Below are 21,409 nucleotides of genomic sequence, written 5' to 3' on the forward strand. Positions count from 1 at the left end.
CATTCGGGCCCAGGCCACGCCCCCTTCCCTCGCGCCGGCGCGCGAGCGCGAGGCTGAGCGGGGCGCGCGGTCACGGCCCCGCGGGGATCCCGGGCGGCCTGCGCCGCGCACCGGCACTAACGGGGTTCCCTGGGGCCGAGGGGGATGGAGGAGGGGCTGCGGCTGTGTTTCAGCGCGGAGGGGCCGTTTCCGTGGTGACGAGCAGCGCTTCTGGTGGCCTTCGCGTGCGCTTGGTCGGTTCCACGCGAAAACAGTAACGTCACTTGAGATGCACGCGAGCCGTGGCTTTATTAGAGGTGTGTACTGATGTTACATAATTGCTACAGGACCATATAGCGCCAAAGAGATGGTGCAAAACATACAGCGGGTAAACCTGCTTCCCCAGAAGGCCGCCTACCCGCCAGGTATTGCCAAGTACAGCACTAACACAGGTAAGCTTCTCAGAGGGCACCTGTAACCATAGGCCTCTGCCGTTCAGAAAGTATCATCTCTTAACACCTTAATGCCATAGCAGTGGAGGAAGCCCACGTGGGCTGTTGTTGTTGGGCCTCCTGCTGTACTGTGCACGTGCAGAACGGAGCTTCGGAACTCCCCATCACACTCTGAAGCCTACGGGTAGCAGAGCTGTTACCATTTCAGCTGGAGATCCCCTCCTGGAGTGCTGTAAGGTCATGCCTACAGTCTGCTTAAATAAACGGTTGTGGCCTAAAATAAAGCTATGTAGCCCTGGTGCTGTAGAAACAGTAACTTGCTAAGCTTTTGCATGCATGCCAGCTTCCATCACTAAGAGCATAAAGAATTACCTGTCTAACAATAGTCTGCTTAGAGCTTTTGCCATCCCCTATTGGCATGTAAGAGCTACTACAGAACTGGTGTTTTGCAAACGTTCCTAATGCTTTAAAAGAGAAAACAGGAACTCCATAGGTACATTCAGAGCCGTGCATTTAAGGCACAGAGCTTCCAGCTTCCAGTGCTCAATGTTCTTAATCTCTCAGCGTCTGAACTAAGGGCTAAAATTATGCAGCTCTGACTTCTAGTATGCACAGCACCTGCTGGAAGGTCAGTTTTGTGAGTGAGCATTTGTGATGTAAATAACTTATGGCAATAAAAGAGCCAACGCTGCAAGCATTGGTGAGGCGGGGGAGAATTCAGCTTTCAGTCAAGCAGTGTTCCTTGTCAGGAGAGCCAATTGAGATACTGATTCTGTGGCACATGTTGTACGGCCACTGCACACCTACCATCAGAGGCCAAGTGAACACTCTTTCACTTGGTAGTTTATCTTCCCCAGCAGACAGCAGACACACTAACTGCTGAAGGAATCCACTGGGGAGCAGGAAGAGAAGGGAAATTAAAGCTGACACACAAAAAAGTGAATGAAGTGAGTCTGCAAGTGCTCCTGAAAACCCATGGAAAGCAAGCAGAAATCGGGCAGAAGCTATTTCTAGGCAGAATTTGGGGGGTGAAAGAAGCAGAAATAGGCTTTGCTAGGAGCTAAATTCAAACCCTCCCAAGAATCCAAATCTGGTGTTTAACACTTCTTATACCTGCTTGCTTTGTGCAAGCTGACATGCACTAAGCTGCAACCTGATTGCAGAAATGAACAACTACAAAAAAAAATAATAATAATAATCAGAAAATGTTTCTTGCAGTTAGATTAAATAGACCTAAGGAGCTCTGCCTGGTTTCCAGCACGGAAGCTATTTGGAATCTTAATGAAGTTAAAGACAGGTGGAGGGGCTCAACACCTTTGGAAAATCAGCCCACCTATCTTTTATAGATGACACTGCCTTGTCTCGTTAACAGTGGCACTCGTCTTGCATGCAGCTGACAGCATAAGCTAGCAGATGTTAAACTCATTCATTGTGATGAGGCAGTGAGAGGGAAAATAATTTGCAGAAGAGGGAAGCAGGAATTCTGCTATCTCAGCCAGTCAGGAACTGGTAGATATATTCAGATATGTGCTGCTGCTGAAGACTTTCCACTGGCTGCCTTCTCCAGCTTTGCAAAACCCTGCAAGCAAATAAAGAGAAGGTGAACACAGGAGCTGAGTAGCACACAAAACACAGCATTACAAAGGTCAGTGGAGCAGATGAACATGCAGGCAGGAAGGGGATGAAGAAGACTAGCTAGTCACATTGCATTATGAGATGAACAGAGCAGCCATGTACATGGTGAGGCACGTGCCTCGTTCCTTCCTCCTCTCCATCACAAGGCAGAGGAAGGAAAGGAGGCACCTTACAATTTCAGTGCACTGGCAACGTTTCCGATTGCCACTGTGTGGATATGTACCCCATCCAGACTATCAGATAAAACAAAATGCCATCCAGTCTAATTCCTTGTTACTTTGTCAGCAGAATGTACAACTCTGCAGTTTTCCCCGTGCTTTACATAAGGCAGGTTAGACCAGGACAGGAGAGAGAACTTTACCATCAGAGAGGACTCTCCACCTCTGAGGGATATTTGTCTCTCAAATCAGCCCGTCTTCTGCTTGCTTCTGCAAGTGGGGCTAGAACAGTCTGCCACATTATGACCCCAGGTTCTGACTGAGACCCCTGGGACCAGCTGGAACACATTTCTAGCTACTTTTGCAACAAGGCTCACAATTTCCCACTAAAAACCCACTGAAAAATTCAGTGATTATGAGGGTTAAATGCTTTTCACTCAGTAAACACTACATGAGCTGTCCCATCCGGTCCTGTATGCTGACACCACACAGGAGGACTCACCTAGAAGAGTTTCTCGTAGCACTTGTCACAGTGGACAATATCCCGGTGGATGAATATTTTATCCAGAAGATCTCCCATTGCTTTGTGGCAAATTCCACACTGTCAAAGAGACAACAGGGTGGTTGAGCAGTAAACAGTGCACCACGTGCTGACGTTAGTGTGATGGGGGCAGATAAATGAGCAGTCTCTCTTCCATTTTTGGAAGCATGAAGACGCCAAAGCAGTGACTTTTGAGACTAAACATCCTTGTAACAGACAATTGGCACTGCAGGCTTCCTTCACTCACACCCACCATTTCCACAGGCTCTACGAAGTTGGAGAGATTCAGCAAGCCCCACACTGGGGAAAAAAGGCCCCAAAGCAGTAAGTCTAACACAGGGACATGAGGGAAGAGGGTGCTGCTGTCTACTGGATGACAATTTATATGCATTTATGTGAAATGAAAATCTTCTGGGGACACAACAGACATCTGTGTCTGCATCATTTTTTGCTCCAATGTGGATGCGAGCATTTAGCATAGCCTATATCAGTTAAACACAGTTTCAGAACTTGCACCACCTCCCACCACTCTATTTCACAGCAGCACAGAGAAGGCCATCAGCAGTAAAGTTTTTTTTTTACCCTGAAGCAGTATTCATGGCAGTAGATGTTAAGGTGTTCTATTATGATCTTAGGGCAGTCTCGGATCTCACGGCTGCAGTAAGTACAGACAGGTTCACTGGACCTTTGAAAGAACAGAAAAGTAAATTCCTGCACCACGGTGCCTATGTAACACAAACAGTTTCTTGTCTCATCACTGGTAAAGAGGTTTCTTAACACCAGCACTGCTCCACGCCAGATTCCTGCTTCTACGTGTATTTGACTGCACCAGGTGACAGTATGGAGAAACATGTGATAACCCAGGGATGCAGAAATAAGAACAGCAGGGCAGTACAGAGCTTTAAGTCAGTGTCACTGTGTTTTCCAGAGATCATTTAAATTTCATGCTATGATTTCACCAAATGCATACCAATACCCTAAAAGTGTTAGTCATTTCTATTCCACAGTGTACCAAAACCCCTACACAGCCCCAAACTCTCCTACCTCTGCAGGGGAGCACTGGACACGTAGCTGTGGTGGCTGTAGGTTCCTCTCTCCAAATCGGTCAAATCTACAAGGCTACCACTAGAGACAGAAGAAAATGTCAGCACTTGACAATTATACACGGGAGGAACACTGCAGATGGAATCCTTAATGATTAATCTTAAAGTTCTAACTGCAGTGTCCCAGCTGCCAGCTCCTTGGAGAAAAGGATGGTCCTTCCAAGGTAAAACTGTCAGCAGTGGTATCTCCATCTTTGCACTCCACACTGCATACTCTGTGAAGGGGTGGCTGTATCCTGCTCCTAGTTCCATACCACAGCCATGGGTGGGCCAGACCCACAGTGCTGCTCTCAGAGGTCCAAACAGATTTGTATAGAACAGGTACCTGCAAGGGTAGGCCAAAGGGGCAGCAAAGATCTGGGGACCATAGCACCCATGTCAGAGCTCTGAGAAACGTGTCTGCCCGCTGCTGTCAACACAGAGAAGCAGGATGTGGGCAGTGTGGCTGGGAAACTGGGGAAGTACCCAGAAATGGGGCCCCTATGAGCCTGAGGGAGGTGGCACAAGCACGAAGAAGAGGAATAGATCCCTCCTCCAATCTGCTTCCAGCCACACGCTGCCACCCACTTACTCTTTGCTAGCCAGGAAAAGCCAGCAAGAAACACATCCTTGCTCTCACCTAGCTGAGTGTTCCCTCTCTGTCCTCCATTTGCCTGAGGTTTTTAGATGGTGCAGCAACATGCTTATCTTTGGCTGCTGAGATCTGCTTTTGCAGACCTACAGGAAAGGCTAGAGATGTATGGAGTCTGTAATCAGCTCCCACAGCACTGCCAACACAGCACTGGGGGAGGATAGATGCCAGCAGGGAGGCAGTGAACGTGGCATTAACTGGCTGCCACGTCAGTGTAAGCAGGGCATACCCAGAACCAAATTCTGCGTTCAGTCATATTGGTGTCAATGTGGAACTTATTTACCTGTGAGCAGAACAAAGGCATGAAGATTTTAGCCTCAGAGTGGCATCTTCTCTTAAAGACTCTTTGAGTGAGATCCCACAAACCCCACATTTCCTCACCAATTCCAGACTTTTTGTTTCTGTGCGTAAATGTGCAGCGAAGCCTGACAGTGCCAAATGTGCAGCCTAAGGAACTGCAGTGAAGTGCTTTTACTGTCATCTCTCACAGGCTGACCTCACTAAGCACGGGAGTTTAACCCTTCCACAAGGACTTAGAGGACAACAGGTCCTCCTGTCACTGCAATGGGACGAGGCAGCACACTGCAGCATTGTAGTGATCTCTCTGGGTCTCCAAAGCAGTACTGCTGTCTTAGTAAAACTCTTTGCCCACCCAATGTAATAATCCCTCCAGGGCTAATTAGCTCAGGCACAGTGCCATGCTGACACAGTGCTAATGGTTCCAGCTTGGGAGCTTGCCTGGTGCGTGTTAGCTGGCAAAGTCATATGCTGTTTGTTTTGCACTTGCATATAGACACATGAGTGACTGTCTCTGGACACTCCTCATACCTGCCATAGCGAGGGGAGGCTGATAGCTCACTGCTGTTCACGTACTCCTTCACAAAGAGGACCCCTTTTCTAGGAATAGATGGAAGCAGAATGAGATGCATTTGCATTATAAAAGGCTGAAACTAATGAGAGACAGCGCAAGGGACCACATGTGTGCACTTAGACACGTACTGTGTGCATGAAAAAGGAGTGAGATGCTGTTGTTCTCCAACAAATACTGAATATCAAGCATTCTTGCTAAATAACACCTAATATGCCCTCTAATTAACCCACCAAAACAAATCAATTTAATTAGAAAGAAAGGATGGATAATATAACACTTTCATCCTGTTATCCCCTGTTTTGCAGGGATAAGTCCTTTTCAAATCGTGTCAGGATTATGCACACAATGAGCATTTAGAGAGTTTGTGGTTCTGTCCTTTACCATTAAAACCTTACTGGCACAGCAATACCTACACTGACCGTTTTGTCACAGGAATATCTCTTGCTCTCTCATGCATTATAAATTGCTACCGGTCTGTGGGATGTTTTTTCTTATAGAGCTGACCTTTCCTGCATGTTCCTCCCTCTTTAAAATTCTGATTTCAAAATGACATGCCCCCATCTGCCTGTCTGTCTAGAGCTCTGTCACAGTTTGAGGGGATACACCGTGCCCACCGGCTCTATTCCCAGGGCCATGAAATGAACTAATCATGCTATTTCTCCATGGTTCATTTTCATCACTGCCTTTAAGCTATGATTAATCCTCTCTTCTCATATGAGAAAACTAAACCGTGTCACAGATACAGAAAGAAAAGCTTTAAAGCCTTTCATTTTTTTGTACTCAGCATAGACATTTTCCATGTGTATATGTGTTTCCACTACTTAGACAGGCATTGTGATAAGCAGGCTGTGGCAAGGCCAGGGGGACCAAATGTTGCCTATCAAAGCCTATGCTGACCTGTCACTATTTTGAAACCCCTCCCTAAATTGAGTTAAACTGTGCAGCAGTTTCCATCTTTGAGATGGAGCATGTGGAAACTACAAGTCCCAGAATGCTGACCTGTCTTCTGTAAAAGAAGACAGATCCTGTTCAAGGCTCAACAGGATCTGATGCACTTGGCTCATTACTGACAAGGCAAAGAGTCTTTCTCTACATCTTAATGAGTACATGGCATGAAGAGCTCCATCATGTCCCTCCAGCTACAGTGTGTTTCAGAGGACTCATGATTTTGCCAAAGGTACAACTAATACTAAGAGCTACATTCTAGTGTCTAAAAAAGAGTGCCTGGAGAAATAAACTCAGCTCTTTTTCTTTTGGGTGGATCTGGCCACCAGTGTCTGTATTCCTCACTAGAAGAGGCTGAGAAAGGTCCCATGGCCCAAAGGACAAGCAGCAAAGCTTGGCTTATGTTCACCAAACTGGATGGCTGCATGTAAAAACTGCATTACTGAAGGATCATGACCACCCATTGCTCTTTACCCGGCAGTGCTGGAATCAGGTTGGTAGCCAGAAGCTGCTGGGCTGTTGTATGGTAAGGTGGCAATTGGAGTGCAGATCCTCTCACTTGAACTCGAAAGAAGCCTGGCAAGAGAGAGAAAAGTCTGTGGGCACTGGAAACACAAGCCATAACGTGATCCAAGCTGGCAGCCAAGAAAAGACCTCCCGCTGCTGTTAGGAAGGTAATTTGGGAAGGTGCAATGTTAAATCTTTTAACCACCCAGATTCATTTATCTTTACTGCAGATCAAAGAGGATCCTTCCTCTTTATATACCCGCCACATATCAGCAATATATGGCAGCAGTATATTGGCAGAAGTGATTTGGAGAAGTCTCATTTATGGGGCCATGGGAAAAAAGATCAAAAGATCTTTGGATGAGCAAAGACCAGAACGTAGCCTGAATGGAAGCAGTTATGGAATGAAATCACATACAGCACGTTGCAGGAGGGGAGGAGAAGGGGACGTATTAGACAAGGTAGCCTGAATGGAAGCAACTGTAGAATGAAACTGTGTTTGGCATATTGCAGGAGAGGAAGAGAAGGGAGCATATTGGCTAAGGTCCAATATAATAGTCCCCAGCTTAGTCACTTCCAAAGCTGTAGCAGAGAGAAGGTGGCAAATCAATGGCTGCTAAAGCATTGTCAGAAAACAGCTTTTCCTATCCACTCAGCAATGAGAGCTGTTAATTCTGCCTCAAAGGGATAAAGCTGGTCTTGCCTAGAGCCAGACCTGAGCTGTCAAATGATGTCATGCCTCCTGCTTACACCCAGAACACACTTCCCCTTTATAGATCCAACACTGAGACCTACACTGGTGCCTCCGTGTAGTGTCAGGCTGCACACAGATGGACTGACACTGCCATGAAGGACTACTGACAGCTCAGAGTACCAGTATTCCACTGTGCTATTCCAGTATTCCAACAGCCTTGTTCTGTGACCAGTTCAGTCGTTTAATCACTGGCTTTCTGGAGAGAGTTATCTTCTTTCTCAATACTTCTCTTGAATTTTAGTGCTTTTTTTTTTTCTTTTTCTTTTTTTCTTTTTTCTTTTTCTTTTCTTTTTTTTTTTTTTTTTTTTTGTCAGCTCAGCCAAGGCTGATTTTCTGGCCAAGGGAGTGTAGCCAGGAACCAGCCATTCAGTCTCCTTTCACTCTGTTCTGGAACCCTCATAGACCAGAGACCTCATAGACCAAAGACCTCATCTCCAGAGACCAGATATGTATATAACATAGACCCTGTGCTAGGTAGCTTTTGGCTAGGAACTGTTTAAGGGAAGTTCTGTGACACATTTACTCCCTGGAAACAATTCTCTCTTTCAGCTTTGGCTATAGTTCCTAGCTCCTGTTCCACAGCAGTTTCATGGAGGTTCCACCATAACCATCAAAACTACCCATTTACCTGGTGCTGTTACAGTTTAAGCTGTCCATGTAGAATGGCACCCTGTGGCTTCTCGGGGAAATGGACATGGTGGTATCTCTGGGAAGGGAGTGGTGGCTACGAAAGGAAGTGATACAATCTCAAGCAATGAACTTGAGCACATGAGTGATTCTTACAAGTGGCAAGAATCTTGGCTGAATGTCTCTCTGCTTGGCAGTGAAATTACTCATACATCACAGCCATCCATGCAAACAGCAACTTACTGAGAGCACTTAGACCCGGGGAATTAAGAAGAAATGGGTCAGGATGCTCCAGATATTGAATAAATCTAGCAGTGGAATGTTCTTTAGTCTATATCCCACCCTTTGACTGCTTACCTTGTAGTTATAAGGTTAAATTCACAGTGCCCCCTGGCACTACCACTGTCATATCTGCTGCTCCTAGGGCTGCTTCTCCCATCATAAACTCTCCCTTCATAATCCAAGATAGGTCTGGCAAGGAAGCACAAGGCTCTGATTACATTGTACCAGGAACCACTGGAATCCCCACACTGGCTAACTAATATATTGTCTCAGCAGTTTCTCCCTTTGCTCTGCCTGCTTCACCCATGCTGGTTTTACAGCTGCAGCATGCATACAAAGCTCAGAGGCTAGGAAACTGACTCGGAATCTAATGATAGAGAATAAAACTGAAGCAGTTCATAAATTGATGTATTGTTAATATTCTTTCCTCTCCTAATGCACTCCAAAACCACCATCTGCAAATGTGAACTGCTGACCAGCTGGCCCATCTGGCTATCAGACTTGCACGTTTTCATTTCTCCAAGACAGAACTTATTATCAGAATGGCTTTAAACTGCAGGCAAAGCTTGGACTCTTTCAATGGCAAAAATGAGCTTACTGCTTATGGTCATTCTTTTCTTACAAGTGCTCTGGGGTACAGATTATGTTTATACTGTGTATTAGCACTCTGATCCTGATTAAAGCTTCAGGCAACTGTATAACTTAAACAATACTGAAAAACACTGAAAAATCAATGCTGCATTAAAGACAGAAAGAGAGACAAGCTAAGCTTATCATGAGAAAAATCCTGCTCTGGGCAAGACACACACTCAGTCTGTGATATAAACCCCAGGGCAGGAAGGAAGTGAGAGTTTACTACACTGCAGAAAGACATGTTAGCATCACAAAGTGCCAGGGGGTGATGACAGGCTATGAAGTGCAACCAAGGTCTATCCCAGTTGTTCTAGTCCTAGTCCACAAATGCCTCCAAATGCAAATGAACTTTCTTACACCAACTCTCTGAAAAATGATGGAAGGTGAAAGGTCACATTCAGATCACACAAATTTATATCATAGTTCTAAAGTGTACAGCTTGCCATGCACTTGTGTCATTGAGTGTCATGAGAAATCAAAACCAGATCATTCCTGAGTCTTTGCAGTTACAGAGGAGAAACAGATACGGTTTCTAAACATCTGTCAGGTGTCCAGGCACTATGTAGGCAGTGTGAACACAACCTGCCAAGAACTCTCCAGTGTCACAGAGCACTTATTAGCCCAGGTCTTATCTCCAGCCCTTCATGTCCAAAAACAAGCTTTGTTGCATATGTTGTGGGACATGGCCATACTGTTGGTCTTTCTGGGAACAATATCCTGTTCTCACTTCTTGATGCAAAAATCTTACAATCTGAATCAGAGTTCCTGTCAAATATTTCTGTGCCAGCAGATTTGACTGTCTCCACATCCCTGCCCCAAACCCTTACCTTCTGGTGCTGAATCCTTGGCTGTCTACATAGGATGGTATCCTATGGCTGGGTGCTGACACACTGGTGTTAAAAGGCTGGCGGTCCATGTACAGTGGCATGGGATGCTGAGTCTCATATGCACCAAGAGCACTCTCTTTCGAGCTGAAGTTAGACCTGCTAAAGAATTAAGGCCAATTTGACCATAAGCCAATGATTATTTGCTATGACCAGCTCACAGGTACTCAAGTGCCTCTCTGCTGGCAATAAGGAAAGGCTCTTAAGGCTAGGAGAATGGCAGAGCACTCTACTATTTCCCCTCTCTAAATGAGCTGAATTCCTAGCACAGTGAATGGCTGCAAGGTTCAGCAGTGCTCTAAGCTAAATTGATACCCAAAATTAAAACTTAACAAGCATATTTGGGTGAAATCCTAGACCTAATATTCCCTTTGTCAGTATCATTGGATTAGTGTACACTGGAGGAGGAATTTACATGGGTTTGGGACTTCAGCCAGGGCTATATCATTTGTGATGGAAATGGGAAATGATGAGGATTTGAAAGAGGTTGATGGGCTCCCAAGGGGATTGTCCCACTGTACCTGGCTGCCATTGGGCTAGGCTCATTGTGTCTCCAGGCTCCTGGGCTCTCATGATGACTATCCATGGTGGGAGGGGGTTGTTCTTCATAAGCAGGAGTGGTCCTGCTCAGGGAGGAAAAAGCCTGTCAGCAGTTTAAGCGCTTGAGCCTGTACCTGTCCACTACGTATAAACATGCTATTAACATGATTATGTTGGTTTCCAAATTCTGCTTCCTCCATTTTCATTAGCCAAAAAAATAAGCATTTGTTATGCCTTCAAACAGGGAGTTAGGAGAACATAACATGTGCAAGGCAGCAGTGAAGACAGGCTTGATTTCCTAGTTGCATACCTTTCCCAGCATGTGTTGGATTCATTTCCACTTTGGCTCTCTGGAGCAGTGGTGCTGCCTTCTCTAGGAAGAGAGCTGGACCTGCCAAGAAAGAAGACCATTATAGTTTGCAAAAGTGGCACTGAGCACATAATTACTGTGGGATGTAGATGCAACCTCTGGTGAATCTCCTCCCTCCAGAAAAGTATACTGTTACTGCATGGAAAGATGCCAAATAATTCAGTTAGAATGGAAAGAAAAGGAGGGGAAATACACATTTCTTCAGAAATAAGGCTGAAAGGAAAGAAAAATGCGGCTTGTGATGAACATCAGTTATCTGTTTAGTCTTTCCAAATGTGACAGTTAATTCACATACCTACGAGCATTATGGCTTATCCGGTACCTCTGTGCTGACTTTCGGACTGCTAAAAGCATGAGCTGTCTCACGGGGATACAATTTCAGAAGCATATGCAATATCTTTCCTGCATCCATTGCAGAACAACCCTGGATTTTGCATCTATATTGATCTAGGGAGACGTTTGCTCACTTTTTGTGACTATTTTTGTGTATTTATGCATGCTAACCCCCCCTAGGAATATTGATACGCTGCAGAAAGATTCCAAACTAGCACAGATTCTTGCATCAAATCTGTAGTTAATTAGACTAAAATTAATTCTTAACTTGCTTTCAAAAATCCTATCTTGAAACATTACAGCTAATGAAAGAGGAGACAGTGTTTGTCCTGTACTTGCTATTAGTTGAGGGCTTCCCTTCACCAGCATTAATTCAATCCCTGCAATTTCACCAAATGAATAAGCCAAAAAGAACAAATCGTTCAGCTACCCAAGTGAAAGCAAGCTCAATTTAATTTGATCATTTTATAACGAAGGTAGATATCTTTCCCACTCAGGTTGGGATATTCTGTGTAAGTACCTTAAGAAGACTTTGTCCAGAACCTCAGAATAAAAATCAGTTTACTGAGCCATAACGTCTGTCAGCATGCACAGTCCAAGCTTATGGCAAATGCAAAGCAGTTTGCTTTCACTTAACCCATAAGTGAGGGAGTTCATCTAAGTCACACTACCTTGCTTTTGCTGTAGGCTAAGGAAGTACAGAGAAAGGTATGATGGGTCAAGGTGGATGTGCAGTAACATGGACAGCCCCTTGATAAAATGTCCTGTACTTGCTTGAAACTAAACATTTAATGAAAACAACAGTGGTCAACAGAAAAGAGCAGGAGATAACTCCCCAGTCTCTCAGTGGCAGTCATAACAGCTCTCTTGGCGAGTCCAATCCAAACTCAATGCACCTGGAAGCACAAGGACTTGGTAAGCTTTAGGGCTTATCCATAGGAAGTCCATAGACTGGGGAGGGCATGGAGCAACCAAGGGACTGCCTGAGCTTTTTCCACCCAGGCCAATTTGTTGAGGGGCACTTGAGAGAAAGTTTTCTTTTTGCTTCAGCAGTCTAACTTCTGCTCACATCAGTGAGGAATGGGACCCTTCTGCCTCCCTGCCTGATGAAGAATTACTATTTGGAGTATCTGTGGAATATCCATGATAGCTCCATTTGCTGGAAGGACCCAGCTGGACAGAAAGACACTAGCATCATTGCTCTCTCCTTGCCTTTTCTTCCTCCACTGGCCCTTCCTGTGCTTCCTCCTCCACACTTCGTTGTCTTACCACTCACTGTGCCTCTCCATGCACTCATGAAGAAAGTCCAGATTGGTGAATCCCGATCTCAAATGCAGCATCCTCAGTCCCTCCTCCAAAACTACCTGCAGTAAATAAATTCCCCACATTCTTCATCGAAAAAAAAGAATTCTATCATTTCTCTTGCCTTCTTGAAGCAAATTCTTCACTCTGCACATAGGACGATACTCCTGTATTGGTGTGTACGCCATCACTTGTGCTGTCCTTGGAGTATGACATGGACCTGGGGGAGAAGAGCAGTCTGGTTTACAAGTTGATTTGGAGGTAGATTGCTCACTGAAAGACAGACACGAGAAAGCAGAATTCTACCACGAGCCTCAAAATTTCATATTTACAAAATACAGATGAAAGTAATCAGTCCACAAAGTCTTTCCATTTGGCCATTTATCTATGTACTGTTTTGCATGAGGCAAATTGAAAACACTAAGGAACACTATATAGGAAGAGGAGGGATGGATGGTGAGTAATTCCTTACATTGCCATACTCAGGTCATGGTCAGCATATTTGTTTGACCTGGGAGGCTCTGGGTGGACATCAGGAGGTTCTTGCCCCTTCTCAGCATGATGGCTTGAGTCAGAAAACCTAAAATAAAAAGCTGTGCTTAAAACAGTAGAGAAGAAACAGGCTTGGGGTGGATAGACATCCATTTTCTAGACAGGAGGTATAAGGCATGGAGCAGGAGACACTGTTTACTTGGCCAACACAATTCCAAACTGCCCTGAGGTCAAATCTGGTAGAAGTCATGCATACAAATCCCATTCTAACATACAGGAGCACAGCTAGAGGCCTTTCAGCTCAGGTTGTCACAGAAGAAAAACATTAGGTACAGGAGAAAGCACTTGGGTCAGAATTCCTGACAGACTAATAAATTCTTCTAACACCTTGCCCTCATGCATGATTTTGCGGCGTTCATAATTGATGGATAGTACTTGCTGATATTTACGGGCAGCAAAAGCTACTGTCTGCCACTGTAGTACCAAAGGTGTCACGTCCATAGACTGATGACACATGCTTTCAGTGCAGGAATTAGCTCTTGGGCTTTACACACACACAGTATTCAGTTGACTTTTCCCAACAATATGGGTGGGACTGCCTGCTGTAATGTGCCATTATAAATCCCTACTCCTGGGTTTGAGGCAGAGGAGAAGTTCTGTGGTCTCAGCTACATTGAGAACAGTGTAAGACAAAGAATTGTGATGTGAACAGATACTTTAGGTTAGTTCCAGAAATCACTTACCCTCCTTGGACCACCTCTGGTTTATGGTCACGTGAGGCCAGTGTGCTCTCATGTTCCCTGTTTCTAAGGGTGTTCCCCTCTTTGAAATCTTGGAAGGACCTGACAAAGGAAAAGGAAACCCCATTTGTGGCTGTCAGGCAGAGACATCTGCTTAGTCCAGTGCACACTGAACAGTAAAAAAAAAAAAAGATAAGGCTTTGGTGGAGGCTAAGCTGCGACAAGTACAATGAAGTACTGCCTTCAGCAAGCTTAACTGCTTGGAATTCAACAGATGGGTCAAGCTGCAACGTTTTCATAGCCTGAAATTAGCTCTTTAAAATACTAGTCCAATTTGTGTTATATCTAGACAGACATGCTGATCTTCAGCATGAAAGTAGACCTACGGGGTAGCAGATTATTTATGGTGACTGTATCATGTCAAGGCTGTGTATGGCAGGGCAAGCATTACGTCTGATGCGCTGACAATACCTGAGGCTGAATTTGAGATGTTCCTTCCTGTCCAATATTCTGAAAGTTTCCTTGTAGCCACATGCACTCATTTAGAGTACCTAATGATATCACTCAACACATCTTCATCTCCCCTTGCCTTTCTAGCTCAAAATTGCTTTTCTCAAGATCCCTGGAGACCTTGCATTGGAATCTTTGGAGTATAGCTGCTGCTGTCCCTCAGAGAAGAGTTGAACCTACTGGAGAAACCTGACCTCAGTCATGCCACCAAGAGAGTATTGGACTGAGGAGAAATGTGGTGTGCTCCTAGTTCTGCTGCTAATTTAGAATGCAATTTAGCCATCCATACAGCTGGCATCTGAAACACGCATTCAACAGAAGTATCTGAAAGGGGTGAAATAAAAATATTAAACATTTCCAGAAGAATTTCTTTCTATCCAGTGGCAATAGAGGTAGTCTGAAGAACTGCTGCCAAGAAAAACTTCTTTCCCCACAGCAGACTCGCGAGGAGTCAAGTGACTCCTCCCTCACTATCAGTCTTTTGGCAAAACAGTTTTCAACTCAATGAATTTCCATTTCCTTGTTTAGTGGGATAGGAACCCCTCTAGAGGAGAGCTGTGGCTGATGCACTAGGGTTTTATGGCGTACAATGCTGTCACAGTGACAATGATAATGGTTGTTTATTTTTTTTCTATGAGTTTTGAGACCTTCACTATCTCCACACCATGGTGTAAAACCCAAAAGGACTCAAAACCTGAACCAGTCCATGAAAATGGACTCCCAGGAGTGCACTGTGGCCTGCGCTAAGTACCTCATCCCCAGCTGTCCAACCACCTCAGCTCACATCAGGCTTTGCGTCCTGGGCTTCCCAGAGCAGAAAGCAAGGGAGAAATGGGTGATGCACACTCACATATTACACTAGGTCTGGGTCAGGACACGGCAGACATCCTGCTGGGAAGAACTTGGGAAGTGTTAAATGCATTTGCTGTGTGATTTGAGTCTACATATGACATTCGTTATTACAATGGATATTAGACAGAGGAACAGTTTGTAACTTCTTGGACAAAGAGCCCTTATTAAGCTGTTGTTTTTGTGCTTCTTATTTCTTTTGGAATCAGCACCTCTAAGGTTTCCAGCAGTGAAAAAGAACATTGGCAAATAGGGGCTTAGCACCCCAGGTCCTTACTTCGCTTCATTCCAGTCAGGCTTGGTGTATGCTGGGACTGTGGGGCTCATGAATCTGCTCTCTTGGGTGCTACTTCTCTCCTCATAGTTCAGGACAGATCTGGCAAGCAAAGAAAGGCCCATTATTTCTTTAACAACTGACATATAAATAATTACACTGGTGAGTATAATCTACTCACAAGGCAGTGTTCCTTCCAAGCTGTACCATTCACTGCCCTGCACCAGGGTCTCTCACTGTACGGACCATAATTAGTTGCATTTCAGCATACTTCTCCTATTTCAGCTGCCTTTCAGCTCCCTTGCTGCCACTTCAGCATTGCTTAGCAGTCTACCGTTCTCAGCAAATGAGAAAGCTGTGACTAAACCCCTCCAAGAACGGATGCATCAAGAGGAGAAAAAAGCTGGAGTCCTTGATTCATATCTAAGAAGATGGAAACACTTTTTTTTTTTTTTTTTAATGTTGCATGATGCACTGTAGAGCTCAGCACAGTCCCTTTTATTCTTGGGACAAGAGCTGTAAAAAGGAACCTCTTCCTATGCTTCTCTTCCCTTAATCCTCACTATTATTCAAACACTCACTAAATTTATCCCATTCTAACCTTTTAAAGGAATATTCTGTGTCCTCCAGGTGTGCAGGGGTGCCCTCACTGGGAGGAGAAGGGACATTAGACTGCAAAACAGACCTGTCAAATAAAAAAAAAAACCAATAATCATCATCATCACCTTGATGGCTTGCCAAAGGCTGTTAAAGTGCTTCAAGGGGCACTCACTGTATGAAATAACACCACACTTCATACAACACCAGAAAACAGAAAGTAATTTTCTCCAAGAACTGCTTTTCCTTCAGGTAGAAATACTTTCACTATCTCTAATAAGGAAGAATAGAAGCCGTAAGTGGAACTAATACAGTCCCTCAGCCTCAATTCACACACAGCCTGGCTGGATACATCAATTTTCTGGCCTGTCACAAGATCATGCACCTGGGACAAAGCACAACACAGATGTCTTTGGGGAAGGTCCTTCTATGTTACTAGCAGCAGCTCTAGGTCTTGCATTTTACACCATCCTACAGGAAGCCTTGTGATCCTCTTCACATGGGACATGGAGGCTGGAAGACAACATTTGCTCACTTCAATTTCTTTTGTAAGCCAATATACGGAGTCAAGTTCCAAAATAACCAATTAGAAACATAGAATGGCTTGAATTGGAATTAATCTCAAACATTATCTAATTCCAACCTCTCTGCCATGCCAAGGTTGCCAACCACTAGATCAGATTGACCAGGAACCCATCCAACCTGGCCTTGGATGCCTCCAGAAATGGAGCAACCACAACTTCTCTGGGTAGCCTGTTCCAGTGCCTCACTACCCTGTGAGTAAAGAATTTCTTCCTAACATCTAATCTAAACCTCCCCTCTGTCAGTTTAAATCCATTCTCCTTTGTCCTATCACTGTCTACCCGTGTAAAAAGTCAGTCCTGCTTGTAAGCTCCTTTCAAGTACTGGAAGATTGCAATGAGGTCTCCCCATATCCTTCTCTTCTCCAAGCTAAACATTCCCAGCTCCCTCAATCTTTCATCAAAGGAAAGGTGCTCCAACCTTCCTAAGAGTAAGAGAGGAAAGCAGAGATTAGTGTATACGGTGTCAACAGCAGCAAGTGTTTTTGAGATCAATGTTAAAAGCAACAATAATGCTGCCATATCTGCTCCTTATCTGATTTGGTAGGAAAATGTTGATGTGAAACGGTGGCTCTGTTAGCTTTGTTGCACAATTCAGACTCTACTTCCAACTCTACTGTGAACACACTATTTATTCTTCCCCCAGAACCTACCTGCTGCTAGCAGCAGCACTGTGAGTACCAGCATCGGGCTCTGACCTTGCAGGTTCAGACTTTGCATCATCTGTGTAGGGAGAAGACTCGTACTGTTGGTGCAGCTTGTCTACAGCATCTGCAGACCTGTCACTATAACCAGAGTCAGACCTGGTAAGAAAGGGAGATTCGTGGGTCACAGACTGAAGCTTAGCAGGATGGAGAATGGAGCAAGAAGTGAAAACAAACATGAGATTTGCTAGTCTCAAACAATTTCCTTCCTACTTCCTTCTTAGCTCCCTAACTTTCTTGCAGCAGATCTGAAGGGTAGAGACCATCCAACCATCTCAGGCTAGTGCAAGGAAAGAAGCTGAAAGATCACAGAAAAGCTGGTGGATCAGGTCCATTTCCTTTTGAAAGTGCATACAAGTGCCTAGAACACATTTTTTAGGGTAATATTACATCAGGAAAAGACCATTTCCACTTAAAACCAAGAAAAAATATGTGCATTTTACACTGCTAATCTTCTTTACACTTACTTTGGTAGGTAAAATCCATTGTTGGCTTCTGTGTGTTCAGAATAACTGAAAAGGAGAGAAAACAGCTTTAGAAAGCATCCTGGTTTTGATTTGGGTAACAATCTGCAATTATTTTCTTATGCATTTAAAAAAAAGAGAGGGAATAAAATCCCTAAGACTTCCCAGAGATAGTCCTAAGTGTATTTCTACAGGTAAAATGGCCAGAAACTTGGGGGAAATTCACTGTGCAAGGAGCAGTTAGTAACTCTGAAAATCATCAATGTGACAGATGCTAGTGGTATGGAGTCATCTAGAAATTCAAGCCAGGACTCTTCCAAAATCAGTGGGATGTCCTGCAGGCCACAGCTGCAACACAGGCACTTCTATTTTCACACACAGAAGGGAAGGAACAGCCCTTATGTCCCTCTGTCTTGCCTCAAGGGAGCTGACAAAATAGGGAACTACAGGTGTCTGATCCTAAATTGTGTGTTTCTGTTTTCTTGTTTCATGGCTATGGGTAGTGATAAAGCAGATGGGTTAACAGCCATGGTGATAGTGGTTTTCCTCCTTCAATTCCACTTTCTCAGGCTGGACAGAAACACAGATCTTTGCGTTTACAACCTTTTTAATTTGAGAATCTAATTTATATTTTTCCCCCTCCAGTAGAGGTCAGGCTCTCTAGAAGAGTTGTAAAATAAACTGTCTTATACTGCCATAGAACAGGAAGGAACTGGGTTGTTTCAGTCACTTTCAGTGGATGTCTGAGAAGTACCTTCATACTTGTACTGATTTCTGGACCAAATTAAACCAGTGTTTCCCAGAGAAGGAGAAGACCTTCCAGGTCCAGGACATGGTGGTGTGCAGCAGCAGTGTGGAGCCCCAGCAAAGGAGCTCCACTGGGTATCAGCTAGTTTGGATGCCAGAAATACTGGTCCCCTCAGGAAGGATCAGGATTCTGCCAAGGATGGTTCCCAGTAAGGTGGGAACAGGTGATTCTCATGCATGCAAAAGGCAAGTAGAGCAGTGACAATAGACTGTACTTAGAGACAACAACTGCACCTGTAATTATGGGATCTTTAACTAGTTTTCATAACCCCTTAGAGTCAGGATACAACTTTTCCTAGCCACTGAACCTTTTTTTCCAGACACTTTAGAGGAAATAGGAGTTTCTATCCTTTATCTTTTCTAAGGAGAATCTTGTTGTAAAAATAAGTAGATGGGGGAGGCCTGGAGTTGTCTTAAGTGTGAAGCTCTCTATACAGTTAAAAAAAAAAAAAAAGAAAATTGAATTAGTTTACATTTGGGAATAAATCCAGAAAATGCAGAAATGACCCAGAAAAGTTATATTTTCCTTGTATAATAGAAGCTAAACTAAAAACTGGAACAATATCAAACAATTGTCTGTAAAAAGATGATGTTCTCATTTTTAACTCCCTTCTCAAATAAAATTTTAGAGAAACTACTGCAGTTCTGCAAAGCACAGATTGAATTGTGCTTTTCCATCAGTAAATATCCATTCAGAGTTTCCAGACAGCTGAAGTGGAGCAGTTTATTATCTACACAATGCTGAAGTCAATAAAGGAATTTCACACTAACTTTACCTTCCATTTGTGGAAACTGCAGTTGCTGTAGGTTTATCCCATGAGAATGGCTCAGACTTTTCCTTGAGAAGTTTGTCACTAGGGAAAGAAAAATGCCAGTAAGATATGACCAGCATCTTACATTATATGACCATAGGACAGTCTGCTAACATTCAGTTTGGACAAGCACAGAATGGGGCTAGCCCAATACACCATGATAGGGAGAACCAACCTTTTATGTGCTGTGGACCTGACTGCAGCTCATGGGTTACTTAGAGAGATGTGCTGCTCTCTGGAGTGAGGAACTGACAAATCCTTTGCTCAGATAAAGTGCCCTACAACAGATGCTCTCTGCTCCTGGGCCAGGGAGGTCTTCCTGCAAGGTCCACCAGCTGCACTTCTTTGTTGTGCCGAACCAAACCCATCATTCACTCCCCAGACCTGTCAAGCTGTGCATGTTTCCCTCCCTGCCAATTATTTTCTCTCCAGTTTTAGGTGGCTTAAGTAATGAGGAATCCTCTAATTTCTCTGGGAGACTGACGCACAATTAGGAGCGGCTATGCGACCCAAATGACCCTAAGCACAATGAGGGCATTGTAATCAGGCTGTCCCTGCAATGACATACAAGGATATATTTATGGGCCTCAGCTGAACGATCAAGACAGTCCCTACCAGACTCTACCTTTTCTCAAGCACACTAGACTTGTTTTCACCAAGAAATAAAGTTGGGAAGATTTCTAGCTTTATCTTCACTGATAGGATGTGAACTGGAAACTGATAGGAAAGTGAACTGCAATTAACTGTGTATGCTGCACAAACTCATTTGGTAGATCCAAGCTTTCTACAGCTGTTAAAGAAGAACAATCTTGACACAGCCAAAAATTCAGCGTGGCAACACTGGGAACAAAAAGAGCCCTGCTCGTATGGGATGTATCTCAGAAACACCTCTTGCTCTTCCCCAGAAAGGAACTATCTCATCCTCAAAGGAAATGGGGCAAACAAATGACACCATATAGGATGCTGTCTTCTGCTCAAAGTACATCTCAGCATAGGCCAGCCAGCAGCAGCCAGTTTGTAGTGTGCCTGCTGTATGAGATACTTTCCACCTATAGCTAGGCTGTGTTCATCTGCCACTGCTTTCTCTTTGGAGGCCCCCTCAGACTTCTCTGCCATTTTGCCATTATGATAATCAGAATAAATATCCTAATGCGTGGATTTATGTGCAGCTACATAGCATCAGAGCTCTGTCCCTTGACATGTCCACCACTTGTATCCATGCCTTCCAGTTTTCTTTGACTCTCCTCTGTATTACAGAGCTTTTTGCACTTTCCCATTGTTCAGTTACCCCTGCAGACTTACACAAAGGTGCAGAGGATCAGAACCAGTGTTAGAAGTCATCAGTGACATAGGTTAAAAGCAACCCTTGCAGGTGGAAGGAACTCCCCAGGGGAAGGCAGTGCGAGGACAACTGAAACAGTGACAAATGTGTAAAGCAGATTCTTTAGGGACTGAGCCATAGAGGAGAATCCTTGGGGGATGTGGAGGAGGAACAGAAAAAAACTGACAAGTTTCAGCCTAGCCAACAGATGATGCTCTTGGAGAGCAGCCCAGGACCATGACTGGAGAGATCCCATCTGTCTGAGACCACTAGCAGGCATATAACATTTCTAAGCAAAAAACAGGGTTATGCCTTATGTTTAGCAGCATAGATCAGCCTTTCTCAACTGCTTACCCATCCCCATGCTGTGGCACAGTTTCCAGTGCGGAGTTCCCATTAGGAGTTTGTCTGCTTTCACCATTTCTGCAAGCAAAACAGCAAAAACAATTAGGTAAAGAGGTGTGGGAACAGAATGTGAGGCACAGGAACTCCATGGCACAGTGCTTGTTGGAGGGTGATAAGGACAGTGTGGGGACTGGAGTGAAATAAAAGCATGATCAGTTTAGGACATAGAAAGGTCTGTAAATTTTGGACTCATTCTCATCAGAAAGAACTGGGTGATGTTTGAGCTGTGGGAGGCCCACAGGCTTTCATCTGGGTATGTTTTCTCCCAGATTGTTAATGCTTTCATAACACACTGCTTTCTTAGAG

At 44.4% G+C, this 21,409-nt stretch overlaps 1 protein-coding gene and 1 long non-coding RNA gene across 24 annotated transcripts in view; one reads left to right on the top strand and one right to left on the bottom strand.

The window, feature by feature from the left end:
• The first annotated feature begins 36 nt into the window (after positions 1–36).
• On the top strand, positions 37–14,984 carry LOC107052076. Its single transcript, XR_005859196.2, has 2 exons — positions 37–431; positions 14,377–14,984. It is a non-coding gene; the product is annotated as an uncharacterized LOC107052076 (long non-coding RNA).
• ZNF185 (zinc finger protein 185 with LIM domain) overlaps positions 264–21,409 on the bottom strand; it is a 48,954-nt gene continuing 27,808 nt past the window's right edge. For 5 of the 23 annotated variants that reach the window (XM_040699257.2, XM_046940703.1, XM_015278549.4 and 2 more), the window contains 20 exons: positions 21,053–21,121; positions 19,342–19,419; positions 17,762–17,806; positions 17,244–17,393; positions 16,014–16,097; positions 15,416–15,514; positions 13,783–13,881; positions 13,020–13,127; positions 12,672–12,767; positions 10,853–10,933; positions 10,524–10,625; positions 9,946–10,104; positions 8,561–8,674; positions 8,205–8,300; positions 6,790–6,891; positions 5,328–5,396; positions 3,810–3,890; positions 3,348–3,450; positions 2,727–2,825; positions 264–2,010 (listed from right to left, as the gene is read on the bottom strand). In XM_040699257.2, the coding sequence (XP_040555191.1) occupies positions 2,727–2,825; positions 3,348–3,450; positions 3,810–3,890; positions 5,328–5,396; positions 6,790–6,891; positions 8,205–8,300; positions 8,561–8,674; positions 9,946–10,104; positions 10,524–10,625; positions 10,853–10,933; positions 12,672–12,767; positions 13,020–13,127; positions 13,783–13,881; positions 15,416–15,514; positions 16,014–16,097; positions 17,244–17,393; positions 17,762–17,806; positions 19,342–19,419; positions 21,053–21,121 (1,834 nt within the window). In that variant the 3' untranslated portion in view covers positions 264–2,010. The remainder of the gene's footprint in view (positions 2,011–2,726; positions 2,826–3,347; positions 3,451–3,809; positions 3,891–5,327; positions 5,397–6,789; positions 6,892–8,204; positions 8,301–8,560; positions 8,675–9,945; positions 10,105–10,523; positions 10,626–10,852; positions 10,934–12,671; positions 12,768–13,019; positions 13,128–13,782; positions 13,882–15,415; positions 15,515–16,013; positions 16,098–17,243; positions 17,394–17,761; positions 17,807–19,341; positions 19,420–21,052; positions 21,122–21,409) is intronic. The other 18 variants (XM_040699260.2, XM_040699261.2, XM_015278554.3 and 15 more) reach the window with 12 other exon arrangements.

Source organism: Gallus gallus, chromosome 4, assembly GCF_016699485.2.
Source record: "Gallus gallus isolate bGalGal1 chromosome 4, bGalGal1.mat.broiler.GRCg7b, whole genome shotgun sequence".
In the NCBI taxonomy this organism is placed as follows: Eukaryota; Metazoa; Chordata; class Aves; order Galliformes; family Phasianidae; genus Gallus; species Gallus gallus.